We start from the raw sequence: 19,922 nt of genomic DNA on the forward strand, positions 1-19,922 counted from the left end.
TTGAGCACTGAGATATGCCTTAATGATGGAGAGACAGAGTTGTGCAGTGGGTGGCACAACATTTAGGGAAGGAAGAACAAAGTGACATTTCTGTCACCACCAGTTAGCAACAGACTCTGCATAGAATGAAGGACACATGTCTCAGACAGAGCAAGTACTGTAAACATCCTCCGTGTGGGAGGGAACAGAGACAAAATGCTCCAGGTCATCATGCATGATGACCTCTACGGGCTGACCTCTGACCTTCTGGGGCTGGCCTCTGACCTTCTGGACACAATGGCTTCAATACATTCAGGGAAGAGAAGTAAAATAGACACCCAGTGCTGAGAGATGCACAGTTGTGCTTTCAAGGAGAAGAGTCTAGTCTAGGAAAGACTAGACTGGGAGTGTGGGATCATCCTCACAAGCCACTCCTCCCCAGCCCCGCCCCCGGAACTTTCTGCCCCTGCTTTGATTTTCTCCAAAACATGGCTTGTCCATTTCAGTTACGAGAATGTAAATTCTGTAGGACACAAATATCTGACTTTTCATAGCTCCCAACCAGGTCCCAGCACTTATACAGCCCGAGAACACAGTAGGTGTTAAGAGTGTGCTCAGTGAATGATCACCAGGTAAAACTGTTTTATTAGTAAAATACTAACAAAGGCTTGAAAGGAGCTCGAGTCCTGTTACAAAGGCCCAAACGCTCCTTCTTGACGATTAGAAGCACTAGCTGTCTACTCTCTGTGTCCGTCAGCCCTGCTGTCCTTTCGGAGCTCTGACAAGAACAAAAATCACATCACACATACACAAACCAGGCCTATTGTTCTGCTTATTGAAATACACTTAAGATGTCCTTTAAATATATATTTTAACACTTTCTATTAAAATACCACTTTAAAAGACAAAGCAGTGTGGACTGATGAAATGGCTCAGCGGGTGTGTCTGCCACGCAAGCCCGAGGGCCCGAGTTCAGTCCCCAGAGCACAGCAAGGACAGAGCTGACACTTGAAAGTTGTTCTTGGCCTGTGATCCATTCTGTAGCATTCACACATCCACACATGTCATACACATACAGCAGTAACATAAAGTAAAAATTAAAGACCAAGAAGCTATATTTTCTTCTACTTCTACTTTTACTTCCTTTTTAAAATCTTGTTTGCTTGTTTGTTTGGGACAGGGTCTCTCTATGTGGTCTTGGTTGTCCCGGAATTTGCTGTATAGACCAGGCTGACCTTGAACTCACAGAGATCCTCTTGGCTCTGTCTCCTGAGTGCTGAGATTAAAGGTGCACACCACACTGCCCTTTTTAAAGTGTGTGTGTGTGTGTGTGTGTGTGTGTGTGTGTGTCCGTGTTTGTTGGTGTCTGTATCTGTGTCTGCGTGGAAGTCAGAGAGCAGCCTATGGGAGTGATTCTGTCCTTCCACCATGTGGGCTTGGGGATTGAACACAAATTGTCAGACCTGGCAGCAAGTTCCTTTACTCACTGAGCATTCTCAACACTACACTTACATTATTATTGAAGTAAAAATCTATTATTTTCTTTCGTAAGCTTCCATAAATACTTCAGCAAGAACATATTCCTGTTGGCCTCCTCTTAAATGGGAAGCCTTGAGCCAACTACAGCTGCACACTCCAGTGAGTGGCTCTAGGCAATGGTGCGCCCTTTGTTACGTCCTGCTTTCAAATGTTTTATTTCTCAATGTCTCTTATCATTCAATGATTTATATTCTTGTTTTTAATTCATCAGTACATATCTTTTCAGCAATGATGTTCACTTTGTGATGTCCCTTATTTTAGTGAACACCATCCTTATGAAAACGAAAATCTGAAATATTATTGCGCTCATGCAGCCTCAGTGTAGGCACATAGACCACCCAGACCTGATGTAGGAGGATCTTCTATCTATCTGTTGCTTTCATTGGTTAATCAATAAAGAAACTGCTTGGCCTGATAGGTCAGAACATAGGTGGGTGGAGAAGACAGAACAGAATTGTGGGAGAAAGAAAGCAGAGGCAGGCAGACGCGATGAAGCTCCAGCCCAAGATGGACGTAGATTAGAATCTTCCTGGTAAGCCACCACCTCGTGGTGACACACACATTATTAGAAATGGGCTAATCAAGATGTGAGAGTTAGCCAGTAAGAGGCTAGAGCTAATGGGCCAGGCAGTGTTTAAATGGATACAATTTGTGTGTTGTTATTTCGGGTGAAAGGCTAACCATGCGGGAGCAGGGCGGGACAAAACCAGGCCTGCTTGACTCATTGCTACACAGACCTGCCTCATGAGGTAATGATCTTCATTAAGCTTCCCACAATGCTAAAACTAGTTTGAAAACAAATGTCATTGATTTGGCAGAGATGGGTTCCAGGCACTCAGCTTTCTTTTTACACAAATATACTTTATCATGACCTTCCTGGTTCTACAGTCAGAAGTAATCCATTTTTAGTTTACACATCTGTAGCTGTCTTGTAGGACTTTTGCAGCCTGTTTTGTACGCTCCCCAGCACTGCTGAGCACGGTGGCTCAACACAGTCCCAGCTGGATTCACAGAATCTTGAGTCTTTCTGGCTAATTTCTATTGTGTTTTTACACTTTCAAAACACTGATAGATTTTCAGGTTGAATATACTGAGCAAAACACTTGCTTTTTTTTTTTCCACTCGCAGAAGCTGGGAGTGTGATGAGGAAACAGAAAGTAGGAGAGATTGTGTGCAAGCATCTTCCTCACTGAGCAAAGGGCCTGTCAAAGACTTCAAAACTATTAACCTATAGGGAACTGTAGTTGTTTTTGTGCTTTTATTTACTCTTTGAGAATTTCTTGTAATAGATTTCGATCATATTCTTTCCCTTCCCTCAGCCTCACCATAGTTTCAATAGGTCTTACATTGCTCGGGCATTTCTCCTTGCTTCAAGGCCCTCACACCACATGGTTGTCTCTCATCTGCAAGGCCGCCAAGGACTCACCAAGGATGCAGAGAGCTCAGCCTTGGGCTTCATGAGCAGCACACTTTGGTCCACAGCTCGTAGGGCACAGAGGGACTGAGGAGAAGCTGTGACTTTGAGGAAGGTCCCACTGGCCGGAAGGCCGTTAGTTGGACTGAAGCTCAAATCCACCTAGCATATAATAAAGAAAGTTCAGAAAAACCAAATTTTGTATGTTCCACCCGGAGTCACTTACATTTCCTAGGTGTTCCTCATCTCCAGCATCTAACAACTTTGGTTGCTTTCCCAGTGGTTGGTATTACCCTACGTGAGAAAGGCTTTGTCTCGCCTTGGAATTTGCTCTGTCTCAAGATTGATTAGACCACTGTAATGGTCTCTACAGATACTTCTAAATGGTCAGTTTTGAAGTGTCAGTCCTATATCTCAGATATACAGTGAAAGCTCATTAACTCTGGATTTGTGGCCCGCAAAAAGCTCTAAGCGTTTTTGTTCAGGTTTTGTGTGGCTTTTAAACTTGCTTGCGTACTTGCTCATATTCCATCACAGAGAGGGGAAGAAGGCATTGAGAGCTAGGCCATACATACAGAGAATTCTGAAAACGAGGCAATAACACAATTTCTTAATGTGACTCTGCTGTAACCTCGTAGGACATTGCTGGGACAATCCACACATGTATAAAAAGAATGGCTAACAACAGGGACTGCTAGTCCTAAATGTGGAAATTTGATTATAGGCAGCACCCACCTTATTGGCCAGACAGTTTCCAATCTCATATTTGGCAGTATCTGCAACCATTTCACCGCCAGGCAGAATGATATAAAGGAGCAATCGAGCCAAAGGAGCCAGGTCTGACTCCACTGGGATCAGTATGGAGAAATGACCTTTCTCTGGAGCAGAGAGAATGAGAGGTGGCAACCATGGGTTAGACACATTCAGAGTGAAAATGGGAGTCACTTCATCATGCAGAGCTACTGTGAGCCCCTGGCCTAGCCAAGGACAGCTCCGATTAGTGGACTTGACCAACAGTACACATAATAAATGCATGGCTACCTCGTAGAACCCTGACTCTGGAGAAACAGTTACGTGAAATCCTCTCTCCTATATAAATCACTTTTTTTTTCTTATCACTTTTGAGCTTTAGCTGGCTGACCCTAACCTCAAATGCTACCTAAGGGAGCGGAGGTATCAACTTCACCATCATTTATTCTTGGTTCCTCTTGGTAGGAGAGAAAGGAAGTCATGAGGCCTGATGCTAAGAGGTTAACACACTGTATCTATGTCCTCTTGCCCTCTGTGAAACATATAGTGGTGTCCTTTTCTCCAACGGAGGAAGCCTACACTCCCCCAGAGGCCGGCTTTGATGCCTTTGGATGCTGTCGTGTCTGCATTAAATGTTCTTGTGTCAGTTGCAATGCCTCCATTTTGGCACCAAAAGAGAAAAAGGTGCTTGCTCATAGTTCTCTAGTAAATCAATGTTTAGACCCCATTAGAACAGGGGAGCCTTCAGATGTTTATTGTTCTATTTTTCCTGAGCAGAGTCCCATTGCAAGCTAGAAATGCCCAAGTAAACTTTGGTAAACCATTACTAAGTTCAGGGGAGAAGCACACACACACACACACACACACACACACACACACACACCCGGCAGGGAGGGAGGGAGGCAGAGAGAAAAGTGTGTGGGAGAGAGAGAGAGAGAGAGAGAGAGAGAGAGAGAGAGAGAGAGATTAGAACAAAACCTGCTAAGTAGAAAGCACTCAAAGTTTACACAACTCTCGAATGTCCTTCACAATGAAATATCAGCCCACAGATAATTCTGGCTGGAAATTCTGAAATAGCTACAATATGTTCATGACCCTATCACCAGCTTAAGGAACCCAAGTAAAATATACTGGAAAAAAAGAAACTATTTGATAAAGAATGTCAAAAAGGACATTGCCTTTCTCCCTGACTTCCTCTTTGTTGTGACTTGATGAGGGAGAGACCCTTTGGGAGCATCCCTGACAGGCAGTGAGGCTGGGTGGTCAGCATGGAGTAGAACTGTGGAGATAATACCATACTCACTGTCTCCCTGCTCCACGGGCAGTGTGTGAGTCCCCGATCGGATAATGCCTCCCTTTGCCATTATCTGCAAAACAGGAAATTACAATTTTTCCAACAGAGACCTTATCCTAGCTTCCAATCTACAGGCTTGTCTTATTGAGCCCCTGCTGAAAGTAATTAGCCCCATGAGAAGTTGAGCTTTAGAAAGAAACAAGAGTAAGAAGCCAGGGGCTGGAAAGAAAGCTCAGCAGTCCAAAGATGTGCGACTCTTCTAAAGGACCCAAATTCCACTCCCAGTAGCATTCTGGGTAGCTCACAACCGCCTGTAACTCTAGCTGTAGGGGACTGGATGTTCTTTTCTGGCCTCCACAGACACTCACACACATGGCATACAGTCACGGGTTCACATGTACATGGAAACAATGAGCATTCAAAGGAAGGTAACACCATGATGTCCACAGAGAGCGTTGTCTGTAGGCAGTAACGCAGTAACCTCCCTTCTCACCAGGTAGTAGAAGACCAGCTCCGTCAGCTCCTGCACACCCTCTCCGTTGAGAATATAATGTGCCTGGACCTGTTGTGTTTGCTCACAGGACAGTTTACTAGGCGCGGATTCCAGGTGCACAAAGCTTTTGCTTGGCGAGAAAACCGCGTTGGCTGTGTGCCATGCCTCCACATGCTCTCCTGTCAACCATCTGAATCCATAGCACATGAGGCTGTCCTTGTATTTGGCCTAGGGAATTAGAGAAACAGTGTTATGCCACCAGATAGTATGCCATTGTCCTCACCACGCTCTGGAAGTTTGCTACCCCTCCTTAAATGTAGTCAGAAGTCTTTCCCTCTAGAGTAGAAGTAAGAGAAGCCCTTATTTTATCTGCCTTGTGTACAGAGGCACGGTTGTGACTTTCCACCACAGAATACCCTGAGTTTGATATTTACGTGTGAGAAGAGAGTGCCAAGAGCTGTGTGTCTTGCGACCCTTTGCTGCTTTACCATGAGCTACAAAACCTCACCAGGGAGATTAAACACCAGTATCTGCTTCTCAAAGTAGTCGCATGTTTGGAATCAATTTTAACTGGGTTTTAGGAATAAATGAAATAGTGTAACCTTAGGGATTTGAGAAACATGACCGCAAAAATCACTGGCGAGAGCTGAGTTGGAGAGATATCTCTCCCAGGCCTATCTCAGGTGTGTGATGAATGCATTCTATGTTCTGAATTTCAGAGCATCTAATTCAGATTGAATATTCTATTTTTTAACATAAACATTAAAAAATATTTAAAAGAAAGCTGAGTCGTGGTGGTACACACTTCTAAACCAGCACTCGGGAGGCAGAGGCAGGTGGATCTCTGTGAGTTTGAGGCCAGCCTGCTCTACAGAGTGAGTTCCAGGACAGCCAGGACTACACAATAGAAAAGAAATATTTTATTATTTTTTATGGTAAAAACATTAAAATACTTCCCTTTAGCTTTTCGAAATATGCATTATGTGATCATTAGCTATGATCGTGCAACTGGGCAGCAGGGCAATCAATAATATACGTAACAGTGAGACTGCTAAATTTTATAGACACCCCCAGTTGTTTTTATTTTAATGTACTTTTTTTTAGAAAAACCGGAATAATATTTTTCCACAGTGTATGCACCATCTGACAAAGCAGAGCACCCATATTTAATCATAGCTTTCTAATTAAAGCTATTACAACTTGTTCTTAAAGTGTCTGCCAGTTATAGGGCTGTTTTCGCTCCATAGGACTAAACCACAATTTGGAGATTTCATCTCTTTAGGTTGCATTTTTGTTGTCAAGACTTAGGCATGCCATTAGCAACCCCTTTCCGCACTCACCCTGATAGAGAGGGAGGTTCCCAGGATGTCATCAGTGTTGATGGAGAACCACACCAGGCCATTCTTATCAGTGGTAGCATTTGAGTGATGGTTAGCTTCATTTGCCTCAATGAAGATCATTTCAGAAGCGAGAGGGGTGCCTTTCCCATCTACCAAGAGCACCTGCAGATTCAAAGCAAATGTCTATCCTTATGTGTTGCATGCACACAGTCCCAGGATTGTAGATATCATCAAGGGGCGACAAGGTGGTAAAAGAGGCAGATGCTAAGGAAATATATCACTAAGGTATACTTAGGGAGCAGTAATTAACCCCAGGAAATAAAGTGAGAGTTTGAGGAGATACGAAGCAACAAGGAGAAACAGGAGTGGCTTAGCAGATGTGTTGTGGCTCATTCGCACAGATTATGTGCCACATAACGCACAGGGAGCTCTAGAAGGCAAGCGTTACATGGTGGTAGAAAATTTAGTCCAGTAGTCAAGTTATTTGAGCCTCAGATACTCATCCTGTGGTGGACAGGATAACTCCCTATGACTTAGTGCCACGGTGTGTCTTTGTGTATGCAAGCAAAGAATCCTAACACAGGTCCCGTGTGCTTCTCCAGTTGACTTATCTATGCCCCTGCTTCTCATCCTAGATGGTCAGCCTTCTGGAAAACAGGCAGACATGAGGGTGTGCTTCCATGGGACAAAAAGTAAAATGGAGGAGGCACACTTAGCAGTAAGTCAGGTTTTAAAACCTAGCTGTTATTAATACTGAATTCAGAAAAATAGATGAAAGACAGATAGATAGATAGATAGATAGATAGATAGATAGATAGATAGATAGATAGATAGATAGATGATAGATAGATAGATAGATAAGACAGATAGATAGAAAGATAGATGATAGATAGATAAAAGAAACAACCCAGTCCATATTATAAAGTTGATGACTTCTTTTAAACTATAAGCTACTTTGAATTTTTTGTTGCTGTTGTGAGCCTAGCTTTTAACAGCTGAACTGTCTCTCCAGCTTCACTTTGAAATGTTTTTTATTTTTAATTAACACATAGTATCTATTTATAAAATCCAATGTGAAATTTCAATCCATATACAAACAGTGTATAATGATGGTATAATGATGAGATCAAGACAATGGGCATATCCCTTGCCTCATATATTTGGTAGCAGAAAACAAAACAGGCTGACATGTATCAGTATTCCTAATTACCAATAAAATCTCGATTTATCAATAAACTGTAGCTTCCTGTGCAAGCAGAAGATGGCACACAACTTCACTCTTCCGTCATTTGCTAAGGGTCTTGTGACAGATAGCAATTTCCCAGCATTGAATTAGAAACACTGTACTAGACTTTTGAGAAGTTTTAAATGGACTACACTTTGATTTTAGGAAATGCTTAGTTTCTGATTATGTTCTGCACAATACATAGTACACACTGAGCTGGACACAACAGTTTCCCCAGATTTCTGGAGTCACAAAGGTCATTTGTCCATCTGCTTACACTAGAAAAATCGTAACAGAAAGTTGTCACAGGTCTGCAAAAAAGGTCATTGTGAAAGGGTAGAAGCCTCAAACAGCGCTTTATCTCTATATTTAGGGCTGTCGAAAATTATGTAGTTGTCCCTCAGCTGAAGAATGGATACAGAAGATGTGGTACATTTATACAACGGAGTACTATACAATGGAAAAAATAATGACATCTTGAAATTTGTGGGCAAATGGATGGATCTAGAAAACATCATATTGAGTGAGGTAACCCAGATCCAGAAAAATAAATATAATGTTACTTACTCATAAATGGCTTTTAGATATACAGCAAATAAAAATCAGCCTACAATTCACAATGCCAGAGAACCTAGATAACAAAGAGGACCCTAAGAGAGACATACATGGATCTAATCTACATGGGAAGTAGAAAAAAATCAAGATCTCCTGAGTAAATTAAGAGAGTAGGTATGATGGGGGAAGGCAGAAAAAGGAGAGGAGAGGAACGGAGGGGAATAGAGAAAAAATATATAGCTCAATAAAAACAGTTTTAAAAAAATGATAGCACCTGAGGAGAAATAATATCTCTGCACCCCCTCTCACACACACACAGAAAGAGAGAGAGAGAGAGAGAGAGAGAGAGAGAGAGAGAGAGAGAAGAGAAAAGACAAAAGAAAAAAATCTGTATTTGTTCTTACAAAAAAACTAATGATAAAGTAATATTTATGAAAAACCTTAGGCACAAAGGAAAAACAACCTCTATATTCATTTTTACAAGGAGTTGATGTTAGAAGGGTAATATAACTTGTCATTATAAATTTTGACAGGGTTAGGGGATAACATTATAAAATCTGCTAAGTAGACCATGAAAAGACTTACTGATTTTAAACAATGCTGTTCTAAAAATGATTTTAAAAAATCTTACAAACTTGACAAGCTTTTAGATAATTTTAAAGACTTCAGATTCAACTTTAAGTCCAAAGCATGTATTTTTATACATCATAACCTTTGGTAATAGACACTTGGTTGTATGTTCCCCCTTTGGCTTCACTGATTGAGAGCACCAGCAAAGCACAGTTATAGCAGACATTGTACCCGTGATGTGAATTCTGATAGCACATGACTTGACGAATGGAAAACTACTCCACCTGTCCAACAAATGGGATCCCTTGTCTGAAGTATGAGTTCACGTTCACAAATGACAGGCTGGTCAAGGTTCTCGTGATTTTAATGGACCCTTTTCCACTTCCTTCCACATCTGAAACAGAGGGGAGATGTTCTTTGATGGCTGATGGCCAATGGCCATGAATTTCGTACGTCATTACCTCTTTCTTATAGTTCCTAATTTGGCCCAAGCAAGAAATCAGTGTCCTTTTCTTCTCCCACGCCCACGTGACACACAACCTGTTCCTTGTTCTTGGATCTTGGCGTTCACGTCAAGCTGCATCTCATACTCTTCCCTCTTTAGCTGGAAAGCCTTGGTTTTCAATACAAGCGAGAAGCAGCCCTGGTTGTCTAGCTAATAAGGGAGAAAATAAAACACAAACACATAATGCAGATTATACTGCATGGATCAGTTAATCTGTCAGAATTTAGGGGGAATGATAAAGTAATCTAGGCATACTATATTATATTATGACATATTATGCACTATCCAGGGACTTATGGATATACTTATGGATAATTTTATAATGATATCTCGTGTGTATAACTGACAGATATAAACTTGCTGCCTGATATTCGCTAGAAAGAATAATTGAGAAATAAGCCAATGGTTTAGGTTATCTAACTGCAGCAGAGCGAACGCTTCTCTGAATGCTGGGTCCCCACCCCCATGGCAGACAGTTTATAACAATAGTCACCTATTTGATGACTATCTCTCCTCCCTGGCATCTAGATAGGGCACTGTAATAGGTTCTTGTTTCTAGAAAGAAAACAGAACTGACACAGTTCAGGATCAAAGTAATTTAAAAGCTGTGTGGCATGTGTTCTTCTTTTACACAAGATACCTGAGACGGCTTTGGATGATTCGACTTGTTCTGGAACATGTACATTGGGCAGTCGCAAATGACAAGTAATTATTTTTCAGCTAAGTCATTTTTTTAAAAAGTTTCTTAAAGGTACTATAGACCGTCCCCCAGCTTAACAGCATGTGGCTGCTAACAAACAGCGAGTTTGTTGGTAGCTCCCAGAAGGCACAGCTCTGAGCCTACCTGTTCACTGAAATTCTCGCAGAAAGCCAATGACTCGTCGCCAAAGCAGTTAGAAGGATGACTGTAATTCCTGCATATGCTCACGGCCACATGTCCCGGAACAGGCTTCCCGTAGGTGTATCTGCCATGAGAACGTAGCCACATGATTCACAGCAGCACTGGACGTGCCCATTGCTTTCTTCCGCGGGTCCCCTTCAGCTACAGCACGTCTATCCCCATTGTTTCTTTCTGCCCTGTGGTGAGGTCACTCATTACACACTGGAAGCTGACACACCGACTGGACTCAGAAAACCCTCCACGGCACGCGCTGGAGCTCACTTCATTCTTCTTTTGTCAGGTATTTTGTTAATCTTGCTTTTTAAAAAAATTATTATAGGTTAATTTATTTTGAGACAGCTTTAGAGCCTGGGGTAGCCTTGAACTCACTATCCTCCTGCCTTGGCTTCCGTTGTGTTGAGATGACAGGCGTATACCACCATATTCAGTTTTTAACTTTTAGATCTCAGTATAGTCTAAATAGTGGTGCTTTGTTACAAAGACTAAATAGATTGCTTTATCAAAAAATTAAATTAGGACTTACAGTCTTAGGTTTCTTAATGACTTTTTTTTATTCTCCCCCGACTCTTCTTGATCTCCCTTCTCCACTTTGCGGCCACACACACTCCCTTCCTCTGCTCTTCCCTTCCAATGGTCTCCTGATCTCACAGAGTGTACCCATACGCACCCCGACTTGTACACACTCTTAAGAGCATTACAAGCTAGGATCCATAGGTGAGAGAGGATGTGTGACTTTACATTCTTAAAGGAACAGTAATACCTACAGACACAAAATATACTTAATAGAAACAGCAAACATTTTTAAAATGACTTAAGAGTCCAAACTACCAAAATGTGTTCTCAGTATACATCTCTACGTATATGTTTGCTTACTTTTTATAAAAGAAGTAGAGTTGTGGCATTAATGTCACATATGATTGCTTTGTTTCCTTCCTGGTTTGGAAATCTGACGTATCCCCTTCCTCTCTTTGCAAAAACATTGGTCAGTAGTCACAGGGGACTTGGTGGCCACAACTGCAAAGGAGCCGATGCATGTGCCACATGCATGAGCTCAAGGAAGCACCGGTCTTTTTGCTTTCTGGTCTGTTAGGGCCACTGCAGGTCTCTTGGGGGCCTAAGGTCCTCCAGACATTTCTGGATTCAAAGGGATCACCCTGAAAGAGCATGTTTAGTCTCTCTGTGAAGATGGCAGTGCGGAGATGGAGGCGACAGCTCAAACAGCCTGCTGGATTAAGGACGATTTGGATTCTGAATCTACTTTCATTGCCCACTGCCTGCAAGGTCAAATAAGTGACCTGTTACTAACTGAAATTCCTCTATACGCAGGCATTACTTTTCTCCCTCCTTAGTGCATGGTATCACTTATGGCTAAGGGAAAACCAGCACGCTTCAGTACACTTGCATATGCGCGTAGGTGTATGCGAGTGTATATGTTCAGTTTTCTCACTTGTAGCATCAATCCCAGCCACATGGCCTTTTATAAATGGTTCCCACCTCATGATAGTTATAGAAATGTTGATAGAGATGATATAAAGAGAAATAAGAAGGAAACACACACACACACACACAAAGGAGCAGGATAAGAGTGGCCTATGGGAACACCCTCGAAGTATTTAAATTTCCCATGTTGCCCCTGCTCCTGGGGATATCAAAGTATCTCAGATGGTGAGTCCACCTCAAAGGGCTGTCACTGCTGTGTTCATCAACTCACAAGCCACACACCGACACGCTTATCTCTTCTTCCATAATGGTGATCATCTCTGGCACTGCCACCTTCACTTCAAACTTGGGCAGCACTGTGAACCGCAAGAAAGGAGGTTAGTGGTCACGCTGCAGAGTCGAAGGCTTTAATATTGTCTACTTCTTTGTAACAATTCTCTAATGATATCCCAGTATTTTGTAAAGGTAACTCCATTCTCCAATTTATCCACACTTAACTTCATTCTCAAGTAAAGATTTTAATTAAGGAACTATGACAATTCACTATAACATTGAAGAGTCTCTTCCCCACCCCCTTTCTCTCTCTCTCTGTCTCTCTCTCTCTCTCTCTCTCTCTCTCCTTACTTTCTCTTCCTCCCTCCCCCTCTCACTATTGAAACAATATTTTATTTTGGTCATTCAATATTGCTACAAAAATCAAACTAAATTTCATTCACAAAGTACTGATGCATGCCCCATTGGACTTAGATGTAATTGATTCTACTCTATGCTGTGGGAAGATCTTCTGCTTATGTGTTACTTTTAGTGGTTAATGAATAAAGAAGCTGCTTTGGCCTGTGATAGGACAGAATAGAGCTAGGCAGGAAAACTAAACTGAATGTTGAGAGAAAGTAGGCAGAGTCAGGAAGAAGCCATGTAGCTGCCGCAGGAGACAGACATGCTGGAACCCTGCCCATAAACCATGAACCTCGTGGTAAAATATAAAATAATAGAAATGGGTTAATTTAAGATGTAAGAGCTAGTCAATAAGAAACTAGAGCTAATAGGCCAAGCAGTGATTTAATCAATATAGTTTCTGTGTGGTTATTTCGGGTCTCGGCAGATGGGAAACAAACAAGCAACCTCTGACAACTCTAAGTCCAAAATCATCCACAGGAAACCAAAGGACTCTCTACAGACTCAAACTATGAGTTCTAGAGGTCTCAGTTATAAAGGACAACATTCTATGATTTTCTACCATCCATACCAAATTCCTCTACGAAGAAGGAGTGTTCTATAAATCTGTCTGTTTCTGTCTGTATCACCATTTTGTAGGAGCCATGAGGGGGCTCCGAGGAGAGAGGGAAGGACAACTGTTTGAGGCCACTCTCTAACTTGAAACTCTGCCACTGTGCAATGCGATTTCCTTTGGGGTCCTGTAATAAATTAACCATAATTCATAAAAGGGCGGAGAACATTAGAGGTTATGAAAGAAATCTATGGAAGCTTCCACGTTATCCATAAAGAGGGTGCATGAGAAGGGCTCAGAGGGAAGGCGAATTCCAGCCCACCATTCCTAGATGGGCTGGAAGCTTCTTCCTTCTCCAAAGTCTCTGGCATATGATTGTAAGAAGTCCCCACAGAAGATTTCCCATGAAATGACTGCTGACTGCTTTTCTCCTGATTGTGAACTATTCACATCGCTTACCTTAATGTACAGAAGAGGAATCTGAAAGAAAAGAGAGAATTGTATAATGTTCTCAAATACATGGAATAACTCAACACACATATTTATATATCTATTCTACCAAATTAAATTTTACTCAAATTTAATTAATTCATTTCAAGCAATTAATAGGTGATATTAAGAATTTAGTTGCATGGATAATATCTATATAGATATATAGATTATTATATATACCTATATATAATGAATATATCTATACACACACACACACACACACATTGTGCTATTGTTAGGAATAGAGTTTACCAATACTGCAATACTGTCTAAAAGCTTGTAGCATCCTAGTCAAGAATATTACCTTGCTATGCAACTTTACAGACTGAAAAATAAATACTTGCCTCTGGAAGTAACTACTCTTGAATCCAATTATTAGTACACACCATTAGGTGCTGCTAGGAAAGAGAAAAGATGAGAACAGCTCCTCTACCACCCATGTTTATTCACTTACAAACTAATATTTATTCCATTTTCTTTTGTGTGTCATTCTAGATGCTGAGAATAGAAAAGAACAATATGTCTGTCTGTCCTCATTCTAAAAGGATGAACAGAAAAAGAAAACACACACACATGATGACATCATATATATGTATATTATATATATGGTTTGATATATGTGTATGCCTGTGACATATATATTGCTCACACATGTTAGCTTGGCAGAGTGGTGGATATTATATTTGATTTTAGGTAGAGTGAAAATAGAAGCCAAGAGACAACTATCAAGGTTGCTGTAATGGTCTTGTGTAAATGGAGACTGCGCTTTAGTATCCTGGCCACTCAGATCCAAATAATGAACCCAAAACTATATTAATTACAACACTGTTTGGCTGAGGGCTCAGGCATATTTCTAGTGAGCTCTTACATCTTAAATTACAACCTAAATTAACCCGATTCTATTAGTCTACTGGTAAGGTTTCAGCATCTTTCTCCTTCAGCAGTTACATGCTATCTGCCTGGCTCCATCTTCTTTCTCCCTGCATTTAGTTTAGTTTTCCTTCCTAGTTCTATTCTGCCCTGCCATAGGCCAAAGCAGCTTTTCTTATTAAGCATTGGTAATAAAACACATTCACAGTATACAGAAGAGAATCCCACATCAGTCTTGTTTACAGATGTTGGCCAAGTTGTGACAATTCAGGTAGTAAAAAATAGTATTTTTCTAACCAACACAATTTTGTGTGAAGTAGATATAGGTATGTGAGACAGAGAAGCCAGGGTCATGGCGTTTCCTTTGCCTTTGGGGTTAAAAGAGCATTGATTCTTTGGAGGAGGAGAAGATACAGCAGGAACGTAGCTGAGGATGGAGAGTTGGTCTGATGTCCACACTGTGGTAGAAAGAGTTGCGAATCCTCACAAAGGAATAAATTTAATACTCCCAACTTCTTTCACGGCGGAGATTTTGGTGTGTTTGAAAAAGATTTAAAGTTCTAAGAAATACTTGAACTTAAGATTTTTGGACGGCTGTCCATTGTTTATTTTCTTCCGAGTTAGACACTGAAGAGTAAGTTTAATTATGTAACAAGTGACTGAGTGCCAGATATTGTCCCAGTAGTGGCAGAACACGTTCCCTACTGTTTGACCTGGGATCCTGTTTCAAATGAGGACCCTGTACTACCGCAGCGTGAGGAATCACGGTTAGTACTGCCCAGTGTTTCCTCCTTCGGTAATCAAAGCAGGGGCCTAGCCAGTTTATACAAGTAACAACAGTTTTATGTAAATAATAGGAGACTTACCAATTCATTAAGGGGGTGAAAAATTTCGTCCAATGAGACAACACGAAAGTTCACTGAAATAGAAAAATTTTTGTTGAGCCCCTGACCAGTTCTATAGGTGGGCAATACAACTATTAAGGAGCCAGGATCATAGGGACTGTGAGGGTCAGGCAGAGGGAGAGGAGCTTCCTTTTTGATGCTGTCCTGACTGTGGATCTCACCTGTCTGCCCTGGTTTGTAGATGGATTTGTCAGTCTGGACAAAGATCAAACTCTCTTTTTTCTTAATCAGCACTGTGCTCGTCTTCCTGAATTCATGAGTTGGTCCTTTTACTTGGACAGTGAGGAACATCACCTCATTGGACAAAGCCGGTGGGACCTGAAATACGGAGGAGTCTGAAACCCAGGGAGTCTCTCCAGCCTCCTCCTCTCCCTGTTCTACATCTCTACGGAGATCTTGCCCTTTTTAGTTAATTTCGCTCCCTCGTTCTCATCCAGAAAGTTGGCAGAGGCGGGAATTCTGACAATTTACAAATGGGAAGACGTGAATATAAGGTGGAGAAAGTACACTAATGAGAAAAGCCGGGACTGAGAATCTCATACGGATCTGTATGGAAAATACAGTGAAGTCTTGACTCAGTTACACTCTGCATCTGACCAAGGAGTTTTCCACTAACAGGACATTGTAGGAACCACTATCCGGGGTCTCAACACTAGGTAAAAAGAAGGTGTTTTGTTAGTACTAGAGTGTAAGTATCCCCTGTGCATCCAGCCCTGAAGAGATTTTGGACACATGTCCATGGTGCTTTCTACAGATGCCCAGGATGATTTCTACAGATTTATTTATTTATTTATTTACTTACTTACTTAATTGCTTGCTTACTTGTTTAGTTATTGGTTTTTCGAGACAGGGTTTCTGTGTAGATTTTTATTCTTAGATGAGTATGACGAGTATGATTAACCTTGACCTAGTTTGCTTTATAAACTTTAAAAAATGATTTTAATTTTAAGTAAAATTCACATTTCCCCCTTCTCTACTGCATGCTGTTGGTGTTTTTTTTTTTTGACTAATGGAATTGCTCTTTGATCGTTGAACTTACTTTCAATATGCCTATAATATGTAGGTGAAACCGATGAGTGGATATTGGATCTCTACATGGGGTTGCCAGCTTCAGATTCTTTATTGGACACTCCCCGCACCCAGCCCCACTGCCTCCACCCAGTTTCTCAATGCTTTGCCTTGGTAATACCAGATCCCTACTCTAATCGAGTCAAGTAAGCCAAGTGGCTGCACTCACGGTGAAGGAGACACATTGGAACAAGTCCCTGTCGACCACGAGGTCAGTGAAGAGGCTTTGGTTTCCCTGGACAGACTCCATGAAAGCATTCACGGATACCGTCTCATTTAGGTGGCTGAGGAGAAGGCAGCCCTTCTCAGGGACGCCTGTGTGGAGCAGGGAGGGAACCAACATCATGTAGATTCTGGGGATGGAGGAGTTAGAGGAGAGTGAGGGAGTTGTTGCTATCAATGTCACTATGTCCCATCACAGTTCCACCATTACCATCCTCATCCTTAGCTATAGAGTAAGAGAAGACAGACACCGAACTGCCATGAACGGAGTAAGAATTAACTGCCCCCTTTGCTCCCAGGCCATTGTAGTGGCCATCTTTATTGAGAGATAGATAGATAGATAGATAGATAGATAGATAGATAGATAGATAGATGCATGTATCCAGCAAGCTTGTAAAATTAACACACCAACAACTTGTTTCTGTTTTACAAATATGGAATCTGAACCTCAGAAATAATGATAGATAGATAGATGGACAGACAGATAGACAGACATATAGATAGGCGTATGCATGTATCCAGCAAGCTTGTAAAACTCACACACCAACAGTTTGTTTGCATCGTATATGTTTGCCTTTCCAAAAGTAGGGAAAACTCCATTCAAACACAGCCCATACTCTGGTAACTCAGGAGAAAGGCAGAGAGTTTCTCAATACTGTAACATACGACTGAAAACACTCATGCCCATCTTACAGACTTTCAAGTTAACTTCTATTCTTATTGTATTTTTAAACACAAGCAAACATACCTTTTTGACACTCTAAAATAAGACTTAATTTCTCTTAAATTAGGTTTCAACTTCTTCATTGAATCTTAAATTTATAAGTACTACCGCTTATTTAAAAATATGTATTGAGAGGTATGGTGGCACCTGACTTGGGAAGCTGAGCCAGGGGGATTACCAAGATGCCTTCCAGACCTACATAGCAAGGTCCTGTGTCCAAAATCAATAAGTAAGTAAATAAGTATGTATGTAAATAAATAAATAAATAAATGCACATGAAAGTTCTTTTGGTAATGGTCAAAAATTCTAATTTCTATGCTGCTAACTCTCTAGAAGTTTATACTACAATTTCATTATGCTTCAAAATATGTCATGAACAACATAATTTTAATTAACAGGTATATACACATTATACTTATGCATGAAATTTATATGCCTGTGGTCTATCCAACATGGATATTGGCTACACTCAACTCGTGGGTATGAAAATACAACAACTCTTGTTTTAAATGTGTGACTAAAATTCGTGTCAAATATTTCTTATGACTAAATTATTTTCAGAAGTTATAATACACAACTTACCAAAAATATATAAATGATGATTCATACATAATAGATTTTAAATGGAAATACTTGCAAAGCACGCCCTTATTGAGAATTGTGCCACCCCCACCTCCTACCCCCCAGGGAACATTGATGATACGAGGTTGGGTATTCCTCATGAAAAGAAGTAACATTCTTCTTTTGAGTAAATACGAGCTCTAAGGGAAACAGTCTCCAACATGAGTACGTAAATAGTAGATGGCAGTTATACCTTTGTCATCGTTTCTTGCACATCCTCTTGTATGATCTGCCCTTAATTACCTAGAGCCAGTGCTCCCAAATATTCTGTCTGTCTACTCTTGTTTCTTTGAAACACAGACCTAATCACTAGCTAATTTGCACGTCACTGGGTCCTTTACTTTCTCAGCATCAACATACACACTGCGAGCCATTCCTAAAGATTTGTGACTCTCAGACAAAGCGCTACTCTGGAGAGGTGTGTCTTTATTTAATCAAACAAGGTGAGGAATGTAAAGATCACAGGGTCTCGCAGTCCGGAAGACCGACTGTTACTTCAAGCATCCAGAAAGATGGCGCATCACAAGGGGATCTGGATGTTCCGAAATCCAGAGAGTTCAGAAATGTTTAAGGGTGAGTAAAGGAGGAAGAATGAATGAGCGGGATTTGGGCCATCTCGGAGCTGGGAGGAACTTCAGAGGTGAGAAAGAAGGAAATGATTAGAGGAAAGGAACGAAAAACCAAGACCCTAAAGCCAAGCTTCTTGCGTTCTGTGGAACTCACGGGTTTTGTGATGTGAAGGCATCTGTGGGCAGCAGAAGCAGCAGCCGCAGCGGCAGCAGCAGCACGGCCACGCTTGGGTGTGGGAGCCTGAGCTTCCCCATGCCACAGGTCCGACTGGAGACCCCGCTGCCTTGCACCTGCCGAAGATCTGGTCCTGAACGTGCTGCAGAGCAGCCGGGCTTTACGCTGTTCTTTGTGCGAACAGCTGGTTCCACCCACAGAAGTTCTCTAAACAAAGCTGAGGTCTTTGAACAGGCTCTGAAAAGGTCGTTGATGGCCTAATTACTGCCAAGGTTAATTCCTAGCCGGTTAGCCAAAATTCCCAGAAGGATTAACCACTTTTCAGTTACTGCTCACTTTTTCTGGTTTTTCCAATAGAGCGGATAATCGGCTTCTCCACCCCCGTAGCCTCCCGCAGTGCTTTTTCTTGATGCTCTGGGCTCCTGCCTGGATAGTTGGCAAGGAGGGTGCAGTTTAAGCAGAGCTAGGGAGGCTTGAATAGTTCACTCCAAACGAGTGTGCCAACAAGTTCTGGGCCACATAAAGACTGTCTTTAACGTGAAGCCCACGTTCAGCAGCCTTCTGTGAAAAGGATTTTGAACCAAATTAGCAAGTAAGTTTTGACTTTAGAGGTATTATATACTAGGTTGCAAATGAAGCGTCAGGTTCAGGAAAAATGATTTTTCTTAAGTTTCCTAATGTTCAGCTGTAATCCAAGTGCTGGAGGACAGGAGACAGGAGTATCCTGGGCTTGCTGGCCAGCCAGTCTAGCCTAAACAGTAAATTTCTAAGTCTCAATATAGCACAGCATTGACCGGAGCCTTCACACACATACATTTCTAGTCTAAGAAAGTGGAAAGTAACAAGTTTCAAATAACCCCCGTCTACTGTTCCCAACAAAGATCCTAATCGTCTTTGCCATCCAACATTTTTGTATACCACGCTCCCTTTTCTAATCGCTACGTCCTAGAAACAATTTTATTAATTGGCGTGTCCATCCATTTGTTCTTGCAACTCCTTGGTTATTCCTAACCATTTGTTGATCCTCCCTGGCCAGAACCTAG

At 41.5% G+C, this 19,922-nt stretch overlaps 1 protein-coding gene across 2 annotated transcripts in view; it reads right to left on the reverse strand.

Moving 5' to 3' along the window:
- The window catches only part of LOC125407030 (alpha-2-macroglobulin), a 47,098-nt gene extending 27,197 nt beyond the window's left edge, over window positions 1-19,901 (reverse strand). The window contains exons 1-16 of one of the 2 annotated variants that reach the window (XM_087904280.1): window positions 19,216-19,901; window positions 18,859-19,116; window positions 16,738-16,921; window positions 15,662-15,818; window positions 15,462-15,514; window positions 13,693-13,713; window positions 13,252-13,420; window positions 12,277-12,361; window positions 10,509-10,629; window positions 9,700-9,814; window positions 9,444-9,553; window positions 6,810-6,971; window positions 5,470-5,697; window positions 4,986-5,049; window positions 3,668-3,810; window positions 2,945-3,094 (exon numbers count right to left, since the gene is read on the reverse strand). In XM_087904280.1, coding sequence (XP_087760406.1) covers window positions 2,945-3,094; window positions 3,668-3,810; window positions 4,986-5,049; window positions 5,470-5,697; window positions 6,810-6,971; window positions 9,444-9,553; window positions 9,700-9,814; window positions 10,509-10,629; window positions 12,277-12,361; window positions 13,252-13,420; window positions 13,693-13,713; window positions 15,462-15,514; window positions 15,662-15,818; window positions 16,738-16,921; window positions 18,859-18,959 — 1,863 coding nt within the window. In that variant the 5' untranslated portion in view covers window positions 18,960-19,116; window positions 19,216-19,901. Of the gene's footprint in view, window positions 1-2,944; window positions 3,095-3,667; window positions 3,811-4,985; window positions 5,050-5,469; window positions 5,698-6,809; window positions 6,972-9,443; window positions 9,554-9,699; window positions 9,815-10,508; window positions 10,630-12,276; window positions 12,362-13,251; window positions 13,421-13,692; window positions 13,714-15,461; window positions 15,515-15,661; window positions 15,819-16,737; window positions 16,922-18,858 lie in introns of both variants that reach the window. The other variant, XM_087904281.1, reaches the window with a different exon arrangement.
- Between the last annotated feature and the right edge of the window lie 21 nt (window positions 19,902-19,922).

This window comes from Myodes glareolus, chromosome 3 (assembly GCF_982192425.1).
Source record: "Myodes glareolus chromosome 3, mMyoGla1.1, whole genome shotgun sequence".
Classification (NCBI taxonomy): domain Eukaryota; kingdom Metazoa; phylum Chordata; class Mammalia; order Rodentia; family Cricetidae; genus Myodes; species Myodes glareolus.